The following is a 15,447-nucleotide window of genomic DNA, read 5'->3' on the forward strand; positions in this document are numbered from 1 at the left end:
TGATGAAAGAGGCTTAGCTTTCTTACTAGCAGCGCCAGTTGCTGAAGTCCGCGCCCTAACTTTTTTTCTTCTCGGCGGCATGATGCTCACCGTTCTAACTCACGACAACAACTGAAGTGAATATGAACTTTCCAACGTTTTAGTGCCGGTTCCACTGTAAAAATTACACACCAGCAAAACGCTTTTCTGTCGTTATTTACCCATTGGTCACACGCTCAACACGCTCGACAAATCTCTCGTCGCGCCCCAATGACACGTTTGCACACGCTAATGGTTTTTAGGGGTATCTTATTTGGTCGCTTTAACACGTTTTTCGTGCGTTAGACACATGTTAAGTCATGCGTTAGACACACGTTAATCAGACACCAGATGTGTCATTCGCATTTGAGAACGCTGAAAAATAGAACGATTAAAATGTCCAGAGGATGTTGACCAGAACGTCATGGTGTGACAGAGCCTTTACATCTCATGTAAACGCTCATATTTGTTTGTCACAGTTTTTATCCCTGATGCCCTTCCTGACACAACCCCTCTTGGGGAGTAGAGGAGTAGTAGAGGCCCCAGTGAGATATGAACTCACGACCCCTGGTTTACCAAACCAATGCTCTTACCACTGAGTTATGGGGCCTCTTGTTGCCACCTACTGATATAGAAGCCTATTACATGATTACTGTGCCTATCATTGGACAGCACAGACAGTCGGCGGCTGCACATTATCTGTGGATTCATTTTTGCAAATTAGTTGAGATTGGATGGTTTCCCATGCCACACAAGGACGCTATGCCACGGCAGTTCTGTGCGGTGGCCCACTGGTTGAAAAACACTGCTCTACCCTTCTAACTTTCCGTCTACCTGCTCCCTGCTTTCACTGTAGATCACAACGTCATATGCGAACATCATGGTCCAAGAGGATTCCAGTTTAACCTAATCTTGTCACCCTATGCATTACTGCAGCAAACAGGACGGGGCTCAGAGCTGATCCCTGATTGCATTACCTCTATCTAACAAATAACTTCTCACAAATATACATATTAAAGCAAAACAACTGAAATACGATCAAGAAACATACAATACTATACACACCTTGTCTTTTAATTGGGGGAAGATGGTTAGGGCCCAGTCCAGCAGCTCCTGAGACATACCGTTTTTCAGATCCAGGTAATCCTGTCCCCTCTTACCAATCTTCGTCCCCTCCCATTCTTCAAACCACTCATAGCGAGCCATCGTTAACAATGTCATGCAGGACTTTCCTGAATGGAGATAAAATGAATGATTGTATTGTTTTCATCTGCACAAGTTTTTGAAGATTTAAAAAAAAAAGCAAAACTTATTTACGGAGGTATGCACGGTTATTCATGCCATAGAACTGTAAAAATAATAAAACAAGTTTTTATTAGTCATCTGCCATACTGCACATTATCGTATCGATCTGATACCAAATAAATACATGGCAGTATCAGCGAACCTACACTTTTAAAAAAATAAGGGAAATGCTCACTGTTAATTATTTTTTCTTGAACTATTAAGGGTTTTTGTGATATTTCCTTTTATAGACAGAAAATACTGTATGATAAAAATCTCATTTTTTCCAAATAGAAAATAGAACAGTAAAAAAACATTTTTCCAATGCATTGTCATGTTTAGATTTTTCTTAAACTAAGTGCACAAAAGGAGGACCAGAAAACAAATTAACGAACAATTTTTTTTCCATGTACTGTTCACAAACTGTCCATCCATCCATTGCCTGAGCTGCTTATTCTCATAAAGGGTGCCTATCCCAGCTATCATCGGCCAAGATGCAGGGTATACCCTGGAATGGTTGCCAGTCAATCCCAGGCCACAAAGAGACAGACAACAGTCGCACTCACAATTACACATCGGGGCAATTTAGAGTCTCCAATTAACACATGTTTTCAGGATGTGGGAGGAAACCGTAGTGCCCGAAGAAACTCAAATGCAAACTCCACACAAGCAGGGCCTGGATGTGAACCCCTGTCTTCAGAACTGTGAAGTCAACACTCTCCAGTTGTCCACCGTCCCACCTGTTCACAAACTAAAATGAAAAAGAAAAAATTCTTCCTTCACTGTACTTCTTTTCTGGATTTTTATGAACATTGGTAGAAACACAGACTAAAAAGGCTATACATCTATTTTTCTTGCTTTGGATAGTACACTAGTACTTGTGAGATGAGTGGAAATCATAAACATGCACTATGGATGGCATTTTCTGTTTTGGAGATGTTCGTAGAACAGTTAGAATTGGACTATTAGTGTGTAACTGTTGAAAATACACTGATTGTTTATTGTACTTTTATATTTCACCCCAGAGATTGACATTCTTTATCAGCCATATTTTACATCTAATTCATATAATTCCAACAGCCACATCCTAAGAATTTATACTTTGTGTCAGATTTCTCATCTCATTAAAAAAATATTCAAGTTTTCCACAATTTTGTGTTTTGGACAAAAAAAGTCACCAATCATTGGCAATGATGCATTTAACAACACAAATTCACATTGTTGCCATTCCAAATTTAAAATGTTCATCTCATTGCACTTTAGCAATAATTTTCAACATTCCAAAAATTGCCACACTAAAGCTTTACGTTCCAACAAATTTTTTTTAATCACATTTTCACCAATAAAATTCCTGTATTAAGACACAGTCCATGTTGTTTCCTATTCCCTTTTTTTCCTCTCTTGACAGATTCTAATCACCGCTACAACAAAATAGTCTCCACAAAAATTCCAAACACAAAAATGTCATACATTTGACCAAATTTATCTGCCTCTTTCAACAACAAAATTCTGGTCCTATGTATTTTACATTATTCCTTCCTGCTTCAATAGTTATTTTCCAATCCCCAACATTCTAATTACTTTCCACATTCTAAATAGTCCTATACATAAAAAATTGCACATCTTTCAACAAAAGTTTCACCAACAAAATTCCCATACAAGATATTCTACATTATTGCCCCCTGCTTCAATTATTTGGCAACAGATATGAACCATTCAAGCTAAAAAATTCCACATTTCTTACCCAGATTTAAAAAAAATTCACTTTTAAAATTTTACATATAAGAACATATTCAACATTATTCTTTCCTCATTTCTTGTCTTCAGATTCAAAGCATTCCAACTTCAACATTTCAACTCATTCAAGAAATCCCATGAACTATTCCCATTACCACAACTTCCCAAATTTTCCAAAATAAAAGCCCGATTTTTTATTTTTTATTTTTACCAGTGTTGCTTGATTCAGTCGTCGAGTTACATCCATCTATCCATTTTTGTAGGAATAATTGTGATCATAATTATCATACATCTGCTTCCAATAAAGAAATGCTTTGCTCTGCTCTAGATAACGTGGCAGCCTCCTGGCAGGAGATAGCAAGAACAAAAACATCTCATCATCAGAACTGTTAGAACTGTTGCCTGTTGAAGAAATGATGACCACACATGTATTCAGCAATCTTCCACACAAGCACACGCACATGAACAAACATGTACACCTTGTTTCAAACTGTTTTGCTTGTCGTCTCCTTTTTGTAACATCCATGTAAATAAGGGGGGTCTTAAAACTAAATAAATAGAAGTGCTGAGGAGAAGATAATCAGAGAGTGCAGAGGTGAATTGTACGAGACAGTTCCTCTCCTCGCGAGACTTGAACTGGTGTCTTTGGTTCCTTTTTTGTCCTGTTTAATGAATGTCTCATTGGTGAACCTGACAATTTTCTTTGCCGCTTATCCTCACGTGGGTTGGGGGGACTGCTGCAGCCTATCCCAGCTGTCCAATGAGCAGGAGACAGGGTACACCCTGAACTGGTTGCCAGCCAATCGCAGGGCAGATAGAGACAAAGAGCCGCACTCACAATCACACCTAGTGGAAATTCAGAGTGTCCAACTAATGTTGCATGTTTTTGGGATGTGGGAGGAAACCGGAGTGCCTGGAGAAAACGGATACAGATATGGGGAGAACATGCAAAGACTACACAGGTGAGTCTGGGATCGAACCCGGATCCTCAGAACTGTGAGGCCAACGCTTTACCAGCTGAACCACCGTGCCACCCAGTCGAGTTACAGTACATAAAGAGTTTCTTTAGGCTTGTCCCTTTTCGGGGTCACCACAGCATGTCATCTCAGATGAACGCACATATATGTTTGGCACAATTTTTACGCCGGATGCCCTTCCTGACGCAACCCTTCTCAGGGAGTGGAGGCCCCAGTGAGATACGAACCCACAAACCCTGGTTTACCAAACCAGTGCTCTAACCACTGAGCTACGGGGCCTCTGGGTTGATTTATTTCAACCTTGGACAATGAAGGAGCTGTGCTAAGCTACTCTGCATTACGATTTATTATTGAGTGCAGATGCACTACAGTGCTCCATTCACATTTAATTCGGACCAAGGAAGTGTACATTTAGATATTCACTTGATGCCCTAACATGACTCAAAATGTGTGGGCCGAGTTTTGCAGAACAAAACCTGAAGATATTACAAACTGCTGAAAATAAAGCTAACATGCGATTGCAGCATGGCTCATTCCAGAACCCCTTCTAATTGTGAAAATCTCCACCATCATTTAACTCTGCTGTTTAGAGCTACTTTGTTCTTTGTTTTGTCCCAGATGGCAAGTGTTTTGTAGAGAAAAGTATTCATGTCAAGTGTCACATAGTGCTCAACTACATTCATAGAAATATAACAAACATGACATCACATTAATGCCAACATTTTGGACACCATGAGTCAAACAAGGCAAAATACCTTTAATGCTGACAACACTTAACACCATTCTAATTTCTTGAGATAAACCTGTAAATATACCTGCGACTACTGACAATGCCAGGAAAATAGATAAATACAGTAGTTGCTGGGTTAATTATATCTTTTATTTTCCAAGGATCTATTCTTCACATTTGTAATATACTGTGTTGCTAATATGCAAGCCTTATAGGGTCCGAACTGTAGGCTGGTCCCAAGCCAGGATAAATGCAGAGGATTGCGTGAGGAAAAGCATCGGGCTGAAGACTCCAAAATGCCATACAACACTTTAGTTGTGGCTAAGTTTAACATCGTCTCCCATCGACACCGGTGGAAATTCAGCAACTGTAGCTCAAAGATGAAGGAGAGGTGGAAAGTGGACTCTTATGCAGAAAGGGGAAAGCAGAGAGCCTATATCTATTACTATTGCTCCTGTTTCTCATACAGTGCAGACGCTTTTTTCCTTGCTCTCGTTCTTGCTCTGGTTACTTTGCCTCTGTTCACATTTTTTTTCTTGCTGATAAGCTTGTTTTTCTTCTAAAAATGTTTTTAGAAGCAGCGAATCCTGAATACTTTTAAATTTGTGGGACTCTTTTTCTTTTTTGTAGATTATCAGTTGTTTCATCATTACAGGAGCATGACCTGCTAATTAGCATAAGCCTGGTGTTAGCAACAAGACCAGCCATCGAGACATCTCCCTTTTCTACTGAGAACTATCATGGACTACTGTGGATGGTGTCAATTCTGGAATCCAAAATATTCTGTCTTGAAGTCTATGTGGATGTAAATGGACATTGGGGAAAGAAACCACTCGACCGACGTCTCAAAATGGTGACCAGAAGTGTGCTAACAGACAGCCACCTAGCTCAACAATGAGGACAGACGTGGCATGTGGAAAGAATAACAGACCCTCTAGCAGATCTCCAGGGAATTTACTGGGAGCAAACCCCAAATATATGGGACATTTAAAAAGGAAGATATATCAGCACCAGGAGATTACCGGAGGAAAATTGCTGGTCTGTGTTGCGGGCTGCCTCAACACCAAGTTAGCGGCCATGTATGGTCATTACAGTGAAGCGCAAGACAAAAGAATGTGTCAGTACAAAATATTGACATCAGACTTAAAAATAGATTTGAGCCACTGTTACAAGACCCTGGCCAAGAATGCTCATCCTCCACCACCATGAATGGTATGAAATTAAATCATCCAAGAAAAAGAATTGGGACCCTGGTAGGGGCATGACCAAGCCACTGCCCTAGACGGGGCTGCCTCCGGCAGCAGCTCCACACCTGCACTGTTTCGACAGTAATTAGGCCAGGCATATAAGCCTTGAGTTTGTCACTCTCATTTGCCAGTTCGTTGTGCTAGAGACTGCTGTAGTGTGAACGAGTATACAAGTCTCTTGTTATATATTAGCCTCGTTGTCACTGCCAGCATTCCTGAGCCACCACAGCTAAGTCAAGTCTTGTTTTTGCCTAGTAGTAATCCGACCTCGTTTTCATGTTTTTGGACCTTCCCTGTTGCCACGTGTTTTTGTACCTCTGCCTTTTTGGGACTGCTTATCTGTGTATGACCTCTGCCTGGAATAAAACCACCCTCAACATCATGTCCTTGCCTTGGAGTCCTGCACTTGGGTCCAGTTCCATGTCACATGTCCGTGACAGAACGAACTGGCCAGAGAAGGACCCAGCAGGTAAAACGCGGCATCGCTGGTCATGCTGCCGGTCACGCCACCGGTCTGCCTCCCAGGGCACTCGGCCTGTTGACCAAGCGTCCCCTATCCAAGTGGGCTCTGTCTTTTTGTCCCCTCCTACCTTGTCATCTGCACCAGCCATATGTTATGATTATCCCCATGCCTGACCCATTCATGTTCACCATATTGCAAAATATAGATATTGCTCGCAAAAGCGAGACTCAGATTTATCTTATTTTGAGGAGGACCTGGACTAGAACTGACCGAGCCACAGCCGCATCTCGCTCAAGCCTGGGTGGCAATCGAGCCACAGTTGCCTCTCGCCAACGCCTCTGTGGCGACCAATCAATGGCTGCCTCCCGCCACGCCTTGGCGGCGACTGAGCCACAACCACCTCTCGCCCATGCATCAGCAAATCCCCACCCCCAGTCAAGCCATCCACACCTCAGAATCTCCCCTCTGTGACTTCTTCCTTTTCTTTCTGCTTGTCCCGTTTGGGGTCGCCACAGCATGTCACCTTTTTCCATCCAAGCCTATCCTGTGCATCCTCCACTCTAACACCCGCTGTCCTCATGTCCTCCCTCACAACATCCATCAACCTTCCTGGCAGCTCCATCCTCATTACCCTTCTCCCAATATACACGCTCTCTTTCCTCTGGATGTGTCCAAACCATTGAAATCGGTACTTTTCCATGAGCATCCTTAAGGCAGTCACTGGGTATTAAATCAATGTTGATTAATGACATCATTACAACCTAGGATCTAGACTTTTTATTATTAAATGAAACGTTCCTTTTTCGGCAGCGACTCGTCCATGGTCGCCACACGTTCCTGTACTGATGGCGACGCGTCCCTGGTCGCATTACTTCCCTGTTTCGGTGGCGACCGATCCTTGGCAGCCTGATGACCATGTATCGATGGCGACCGATCCTTGGCAGCCTGATGACCATGTATCGATGGCGACCGATCCTTGGTAGCCTGATGACCACATATCGATGGCGACCGATCCTGGCCTCCTAATGACAATGCCTCAGCAACGACCAATCCATGGCCTCCTCACGACCACGCCTCAGCGGTGACCGATACCAGACAGCCCGATGACGACACCTCACTGGCGACCGTTCCTCGGCCGCCTGATGACCACGTCTCAATGGCGACCTATTCATGGCTGCCTCACGTCCATGTCCCAATGTTGATCGACCTGCAGCAGGCACTGTCTCGCAACCACGACCTGGGAGGTCTTCGTCCAGAGCCGTCACCTGCTCCCGTCTGGTACCTGTTATGCCTTTGGATTCCTCCTCGAGGACGTCCACCTGAGTCGCTCCGTGGGGACCCTGGTGCTTGGCATCCTGGTAGACCTTCTAACCTGTTCGGCCAGACGGCTCGCTTTGGGTGGCCTGGACAGCCACCAGACAGACTAGGGTGGGGAGGTTTGGAAAGCTCTTAAAATTAAGAAAATAAGTATTTCAACACCCTGCTATATTGCTATTTCTCTCACTTAGAAATCATGGAGGGGTCTGAGATTTTCATCATAGGTGCATGTCCACTGTGAAAGAGATAATCTAAAAAGAAAAATTCAGAAATCACAATGTATGTTTTTTTTTAACTATTTATTACTGTGATACAGCTGCAAGTAAGTATTTCAACACCTGTCTATCAGCTGGAATTCTGACCCTCAAAGACTAGTTAGTCCGCCTTTAAAAGTCCACCTCCACTCCATGTATTATCATGAATCAGATGCATCTGTGTGAGATCGTTAGCTGCATAGCGACACCTGTCCACCCCATACAATCAGTAAGACTCAAACTTGTAACATGGCGAAGACCAAAGAGCTGTCAAAGACACCAGAGACAAAATTGTACAACTCCACACGACTGGAAAGGGGTACGGAGAAATTGCCAAGCAGCTTGGTGAAAAAAGGTCCACTGGTGAAGCAATCATCAAAATGGAAGAAGCTTAACATGATGGTCAATCTCAATCGGAGTGGAGCCCCATGCAAGATATTACCTCGTGGGGGCTCAATGATCCTTAGAAAGGTGAGGAATCAGCTCAAGACTACATGACAGGATTTAGATTATTATAATAAATTAATAAAAAAAAATTAACCTAATAAATTAGATGTTTTGTAGAAAAAGTAAGTCGACTTCAATGGTTTGGACACATCCAGAGGAAAGAGAGTGTGTATTTTTTTTAGAAGGGTAATGAGGATGGAGCTGCCAGGAAGGTTGATGGATGTTGTGAGGGAAGACATGAAGAGAGTTGGTGTTAGAGAGCAAGATGCAGGAGATAGGCTTACATGGAAAAAGATGACACACTGTGCGACCCCTAACAGGACAAGCCAAAAGGAAAAGAAGCAAAAAAATCAGATCGACAGTGTCCTTATAGAGCAGTGGTGCCCAATATGTTGATCGCGAACACCCAATCGATCGCTGAGGCAGTTTTGGACGATCGTGTGAAATGAAAGGCAGTCAGCAGCCCCCAGTGACATGACGCAATAAAATAATAAAGTGAAACCAGAATGACAAAGTACAGTGAAGATGGGTCGTGGCTTGGTCTTTCAACATGAGAATGTCCTGAACCACACAGCCAGGAAAACCAAGGAGTTGCTCCATAAGAAGGATATCAAGCTTCTGGCGCGGCCTAGCCAGTCTCAAGACCTAAACCCAATCGAAAATCTGTGGAAGGAGCTGAAACTCCACGTTTCTCAGTGACAGCCCAGAAACCTGTCTGATCTAGAGAAGATCTGGGTGGAGGAGTGGCCCAAAATCCCTCCTGCAGTGTGTGCAAACCTGGTGAACAACTACATGAAATGTTTGATCTCTGTAATTGCAAACAAAGGCTACTGTACCAAATATTAACATTGGTTTTCTCACGTGTTCAAATACTGATTTGTACCTGTATCACACAAATAAATCATTAAAAAAATCATACATTGTGTTTTCTGGATTTTCTTTTTAGATTATCTCTCTCACAGTGGACATGCACCTACGATGGCAATTTCCTGAATTTAAATACACTATTTGACAAATTCCAATCAGGTTTCCGAGCTCATCACAGTACAGAATCTGCTCTTATCAAAGTGCTCAATGTGATATAAGGTTCAATACTGACTCAGGAAAGGTGTCAATTTTGTTCTTGTTGGATCTCACGGTGGCTTTTGATACGGTAGCTCATAATATACTGCTGAACGGGTTGGAAATGTGGTTAGAACTAAATAGAATGGTCCATAAATGGTTTGGTCCTACCTGGCGAAAAGGAGCTACTTTGTCACCATTGGAAGTCCTCAATCTCAACAAATGGCAATGACCTATGGGGTCCCTCAAGGGTCGGTTCTCTTTTATTCAGCCTGTATATGGTAGTCTTGGGTCAAATTCTTCAAAACTTTTTTGAAACTAATTTTGACCATCATAGTTATGTAGATGACAAACAGTTGTATTTAGCATTGTCTCCAGATGAATACAGTTCAATTAAGGTTTTGTGCCGTTGTCTAAAGCAAATAAATAACTGAATTTAGACACTTCAATTCTTCTTCCCTGCATGTTTTTGGGATGTGGGAGAAAACTGGAATACCCAGAGAAAAACCATGCAGGCACGGCGAGAGCAGAGCATGGGCAGGATTTGAACCCCGGTCCCAACACCCTTTGTATTATTCAACAAGGATTTCTTATAATTATGCATGGTTTCACATTATTTAATTCAGCATTTCAGCATTCACATCCAATTTTCCCAAAATTATATTGTCTTGTTGAACATAATTCACCACCACCAATAAGGATGCTCTTATTGATGTAGGTTTTACATCCCTATAGTTCTACACAAGATGAACCATCAGTTACCTGGTTGTCGAATGTTGGCAGTGGGGTCTTTGGCAGATGGAAAGGTGATGAACATCATAGGAATGTTACCCAATACCTGCTCTCTGCTCAGCAAAGCATATCGGTCCATTCTTTCCAAAAAAATCAAACACAATGACATACATGTGTATTAATAAAATTCAAAATTGTGTACACAAATTGAGACTGAAAGATGAAAAATGGACACAGCAGGTAGAAATACATGGTTTTAGAAAACTACGTTAAAGGTAGCAAACAGAATAGCATAACTAGCAAATAATAAAACAAACAAACAAAAAAAAAGACTGAAGAAATAATTGACAGAAAACAAGGAGTTTAAAGGCCTTATTACCAAAAAGCTTGCAGGGAGCACCACCCAGCCTATGCCCAGCATGCTTTGTGGCACTTAAGATTTAAATAGAGCTAAGTGCATTGGTGTTTTAATACTGCATCAATTACTTGTGGATTTTGGGGGTTTGTGTGTGTAACCCTTGTGAAGATAAGCAGCTCAGAAAATGTATGTATGCAAGTGTGTGTGTGTTTGTGTATATATATAAGTGGCATGGTTGTTCAGCTGGAAAGTGTTAGCCTCACAATTCTGAGGTCCCGGAAAATGGATGGATATATCAATTTTCTTTTGCCCGTTCTGAATCATTGTGTCACGAACGAGGCTTGAGGGCGGACCCAAATGCACGACTCCAGAGGCAAGCGGTCCGTGGTCAATGATCAGCGAGTCAGTCAGGAAAAGCAGCAGTATCAGAAAAGGCAGGCTTACTGGGATGGTCAGGGAACAGGCGAGGGTCGGTACACGGTAGGTCAGGTATACGGGAGTGCGGGAACGAGGCATGATCTGGCGGAGGACTAGTTGTCCCCCGTGTCCTATAAGTATCGGGTGGAATCAACCGAAACAGGGTGCAGGTGTGTGCCGAGTAATTGGCTGGCCACGCCCAGCCTGGGCAGGATGCCAGGAGCATGACAGTACCCCCCCCCAATGGCCGGCTCCGGACGGCCCAGGAGCGTCTGGATGGGCCACGTGGAAGTCCTTGATGAGGGAGGGGTCCACAATGAAGCGTGAGGGGATCCAAGAGCGCTCCTTTGGTCCGTATCCCTCTCAATCCACCAGGTACTGGAACCCCCTTCCTCTGCGGCGGGAAGAATGCAACTGGCGCACTGTGAACACCGGCCGGGGGCGAGGGTTTGGCCGGAGGAGCCAGCAGCAAAGGACGATCTGGGAGTAGTCTGCTGATGTGGAACGTAGGGTGCACCCTCATCGACCTTGGTAGTCTAAGTGATACAGCGACCGGGTTAATGATTATGGTGATCGGGAACGGACCAACGAACCTGGGAGCAACTTTGCGGGATTCCATCCACATCAGTCTGTGGGCAGTGAGGGAAACAGAGAGGGATGATAGCCGTGCACAACGTGGAGTAGAGCCATACCTGTTGAGGCAGAGGATAGGGAGTTGTGGGCGTACTCAACCCATTTGAGGTGCTGGCTCCACGTGCCCTGGTCCCGAGATGCTAGCCATCGAAGTCCGGTCTCTAATTCCTGATTTACCTTCTCTGTTTGGCCGTTAGACTCCGGATGATGGCCCGAAGTTAGACTGGCCGAAGCGCTGATGAGGGTGCAGAATACCTTCCAGAAGCGGGTGCTGAATTGCGGGCCTCTGTCCGAGACAATATCCCGGGGGAACCCGTCCAACACCAGCTGGGCTGTCTGCTTGGCCGACGGGATCTTCGGGAGTGGCACAAAGTGAACCATCTTGGAGAATCAGTCCACTACAGACAGCACAACTGTGTTTCCCTGAGAGGGTGGTAGGCCGGTGACGACGTCCAATGTGATGTGTGACCATGGGTGGAAAGGGATGGACTGAGGCTGCAACTCACCCACCGGTCGTAAACGGGACGTCTTATTGGCCGCACACACCGGGCAGGCATTGACGAATTCCTTCATGTCTTTGCTGAGGTTGGGCCACCAGAATCTCTGTTCGCCCACAGAATGACTTTTTGCCATACCCAGGTGGCAGACCATCTTGTTCGAATGGGCCTAATTGACGACATCTCCCCGAAGTGATGGAATGATGAACAGGCGATCAGACGGACAATCTGCGGGTGGCGGCGTCTCTCCCAGGGCCTCCTTCACCCCCGAGTCGACCACCCAGGTGAAGTCGGACACAAAGCACGCCTCTGGCAGTATAGTAGCCGCTACTGACTCCGTGCACTCCCCCTCGTGGATCTGTGAGAGGGCGTCTGGCTTGCCATTCTTGGAACCTGGGCGAAGGACAGAGTGAAGCGGAAGCGGGTGAAGAAGAGACCCCACCTGGCCTGGAGGGTGTTCAACAAGGATGGGTGCAGTAGTGAAACTTGCCTTAAGTTTATTGAAGGCCTCCTGGCAGGTCCTGGACCATTTGAAAACGTTGTGCGGAGAGGTGAGGGGGGTGCAGAGGGGCGTGCACAGCACTGAAGTTCCGAATGAACTTTCTGTAGAAATTTGCCAATGAACCTCTGCACGTTCTTCCTGCTGGCGGGGGTGGGCCACCGAAGCACCGCGTCGATCTTCCCAGGATCCATCCGTATCTCCCCTTCTGCCAGGATGAAGCCCAGAAAGGACACGGATGCTCGGTGGAACTCGCACTTCTCCCAATTCACGAACAGCTGGTGCTGCAAGAGACGCTGGAGCACCTCTCTGACCTGTCGGATATGGGAGGTCAGGTCTGCTGAAAAGATAAGAATGTCGTCAAGGTATACAAATACGTTTTTGTTCAGGAACTCCTGAAGCACGTCATAAATAAAGTTTTGGAAGATGGCCGGGGCATTGGTCAATCCGAAGGGCATCACAAGATACTCGTAATGCCCCGTGGGAGTGTTGAAACGCGTCTTCCATTTGTCGCCCTCCCGGATGATACGTGCTGCGCAGGTCCAGCTTGGTGAAGATCCGGGTTCCTTGGAGGAGTTCAAATGCCGTAGCGATTAAGGGCAAGGGGTAGCCGTTCTTGACCGTGATGTCATTCAATCCTCGGTAGTCGATGCAGAGTCGTAAGTGGAATCCTTCTTCTTAACGAAAAAATAAAACCCCCTGCACCGGCTGGTGAGGACGACGGACGAATGAGTCCGGTTGCCAGCGACTCCTCGACGTAATCCCTAGTTGCCTGGTGCTCCGGTCCTGTCAAAGAGAACAGTCTCCCACTGGGAGATGAGGTGCCGGAGAGGAGTTTGATAGCACAGTCATAAAGCCGATGCGGTGGTAGACTCAGAAAAAAACTCCTTTAAATCATGGTAGCAAGAGGGCACCGTGGCTAATTCGGAAGCGGTACTCAGTTCAGCAAATTGAATCCCTCCGTCCTCCCGAGCAGAGAGACACTGCTTGTGAGAGTCCTCACCCCATGCCATTATCCGACCCGTGACCCAGTCAATGTGGGGGTTGTGTCTCTTGAGCCACGGGCTCCCCAGAATTATATCACTGCTGCTAGAGTTAAAAACATGGAAACTAATGCGCTCCGTGTGCGTGTCCGGGAAGTCCATACGTAAGGTTTTTGTGCGGTGTGTAACCCGGCAGAGGAACTTGCCGTTGGCGGCGTAAGCAAGACGCTGTGTGGGGAAGGTCGCCGCATGCTTCGACCACACTGGGATTTATTAGGTTAGCGTCTGAACCGGAGTCAATGAACGCGGTCACTAGGCATGAATGAGAGTCCGTTCCTACAGTGAGGTGCAAAAACGACCGCCCTGACTCAGCGACAGTATACCACACACTCACCGGCGTAGAGATCCCAAGGTCGGAGCGCTTCAGTCGAACGGTGCAACTAAGTGTCCAAGACGTCCACAGTAGAAACAACGACCTTCTTGTTGCCAGCATAAGCGCTCCTCCGCTGAGCTGCCGAGCCCCTCCACTTGCATGGGTTCCGACATAGTAAGCAGCGTTGGTGGCCGGGAAGCGACCGGGCTGAGCCTCTCCGTTTCCTCCTCGGTCATGCCGTCCATCTGCCTCTGCATGGCTAAGCGCTGATCCACCTTGAGGGCCAGTGCGATGAGGGCGTCCAGCGAAGGAGGAAGATCCACGGCAATGAGGTGACCACGGATCTGTGGGGAAAGTCCCTGGTAGAAGGCGTCATGGAGAGCCTCCTCGTTCCACCGGCTCTCGGCGGCCCGGATACGGAATTTGATAGCGTAGTCTGACACGGAAAATTGTCATGAGTGAGGCCGCCGCCTTGCGTTCCGGAGCCGCGTACTGGAATATTTGGGTGAGCGCGCAGACAAAAGTCGTCCATGAACAGCGGCTCTCCAAGTTGCGACTCCATTCTGCTGTGGCCCACACCTCCGCCCTTCCTGTCATGTGGGAAATGATGAAGGTGATCCGGGAGCGGTCCGTGGGGAAAGCGGACGCATGCAGTGCGAAATGGTACCGGGTGTAATCAGCCGAAACAAGGTGCAGCTGTGTGCCGACTAATTGGCTGGCCACGCCCAGCCTGGGCAGGATGCCAGGAGCATGACACAGGTTCGTCATCAGGAACAACTCCCTTTCCATTTTTCATCCTTTGTAGTGCCTACTTCCCCCTGACTAATCATTGCCACTTCCTGGTCCATCACACTTCCTTCTCTCTCATTTTCTTTGTTTATTAACTTCTCAACGTATTGTTTCCAACTACGTAGCACAGTACTGGCACCAGTCAACACATTTGCATCTCTGTCCTTAATCACCCTTACCTGCTGCACAATCTTCCCATCTCTATCCCTCTGTCTGGCCAACCTGGAGACCTTTTCTCCTTCTTTCATGTCCAACCTGGTGTACATGTCGTCATATGCCTCTTGTTTAGCTACCACCACCTCTACTTTTGCCCTACGTCACATCTCAATGTATTCCTTTCACCTCTCCTCAGTCCTCTCAGTGTCCCATGTCTTCTTTGCTAATCTCTTTACTTGTATGACTTCCTGTATTATGGGGTTCCACCACCAAGTTTCCTTCTCCCCTTCCCTACCAGAAGACACACCAAGTGCACTGGCTTGCTCCCTGGATGTCTCTCTGATGACTCTACCTGTAGTAGTCCAGTCTTCCAGGAGCTCCTCTTGTCCATCGAGACCCTGTCTCACCTCTTTCTAAAAGGTCGCACAACATTCTTCCTTTCTCGGGTTCCACCACATGGTTCTCTCCTCTACC

The 15,447-nt window shown here is 45.8% G+C and overlaps 1 protein-coding gene across 2 annotated transcripts in view; it reads right to left on the minus strand.

The window, feature by feature from the left end:
* LOC133514540 (all-trans-retinol 13,14-reductase-like) overlaps positions 1-15,447 on the minus strand; it is a 47,163-nt gene that overhangs the window by 13,253 nt on the left and 18,463 nt on the right. For both annotated transcript variants that reach the window (XM_061846320.1, XM_061846319.1), the window contains exons 9-10: positions 10,299-10,408; positions 1,084-1,250 (exon numbers count right to left, since the gene is read on the minus strand). In XM_061846320.1, coding sequence (XP_061702304.1) covers positions 1,084-1,250; positions 10,299-10,408 — 277 coding nt within the window. The remainder of the gene's footprint in view (positions 1-1,083; positions 1,251-10,298; positions 10,409-15,447) is intronic.

Source organism: Syngnathoides biaculeatus, chromosome 16 (genome assembly GCF_019802595.1).
Source record: "Syngnathoides biaculeatus isolate LvHL_M chromosome 16, ASM1980259v1, whole genome shotgun sequence".
Taxonomy (NCBI): domain Eukaryota; kingdom Metazoa; phylum Chordata; class Actinopteri; order Syngnathiformes; family Syngnathidae; genus Syngnathoides; species Syngnathoides biaculeatus.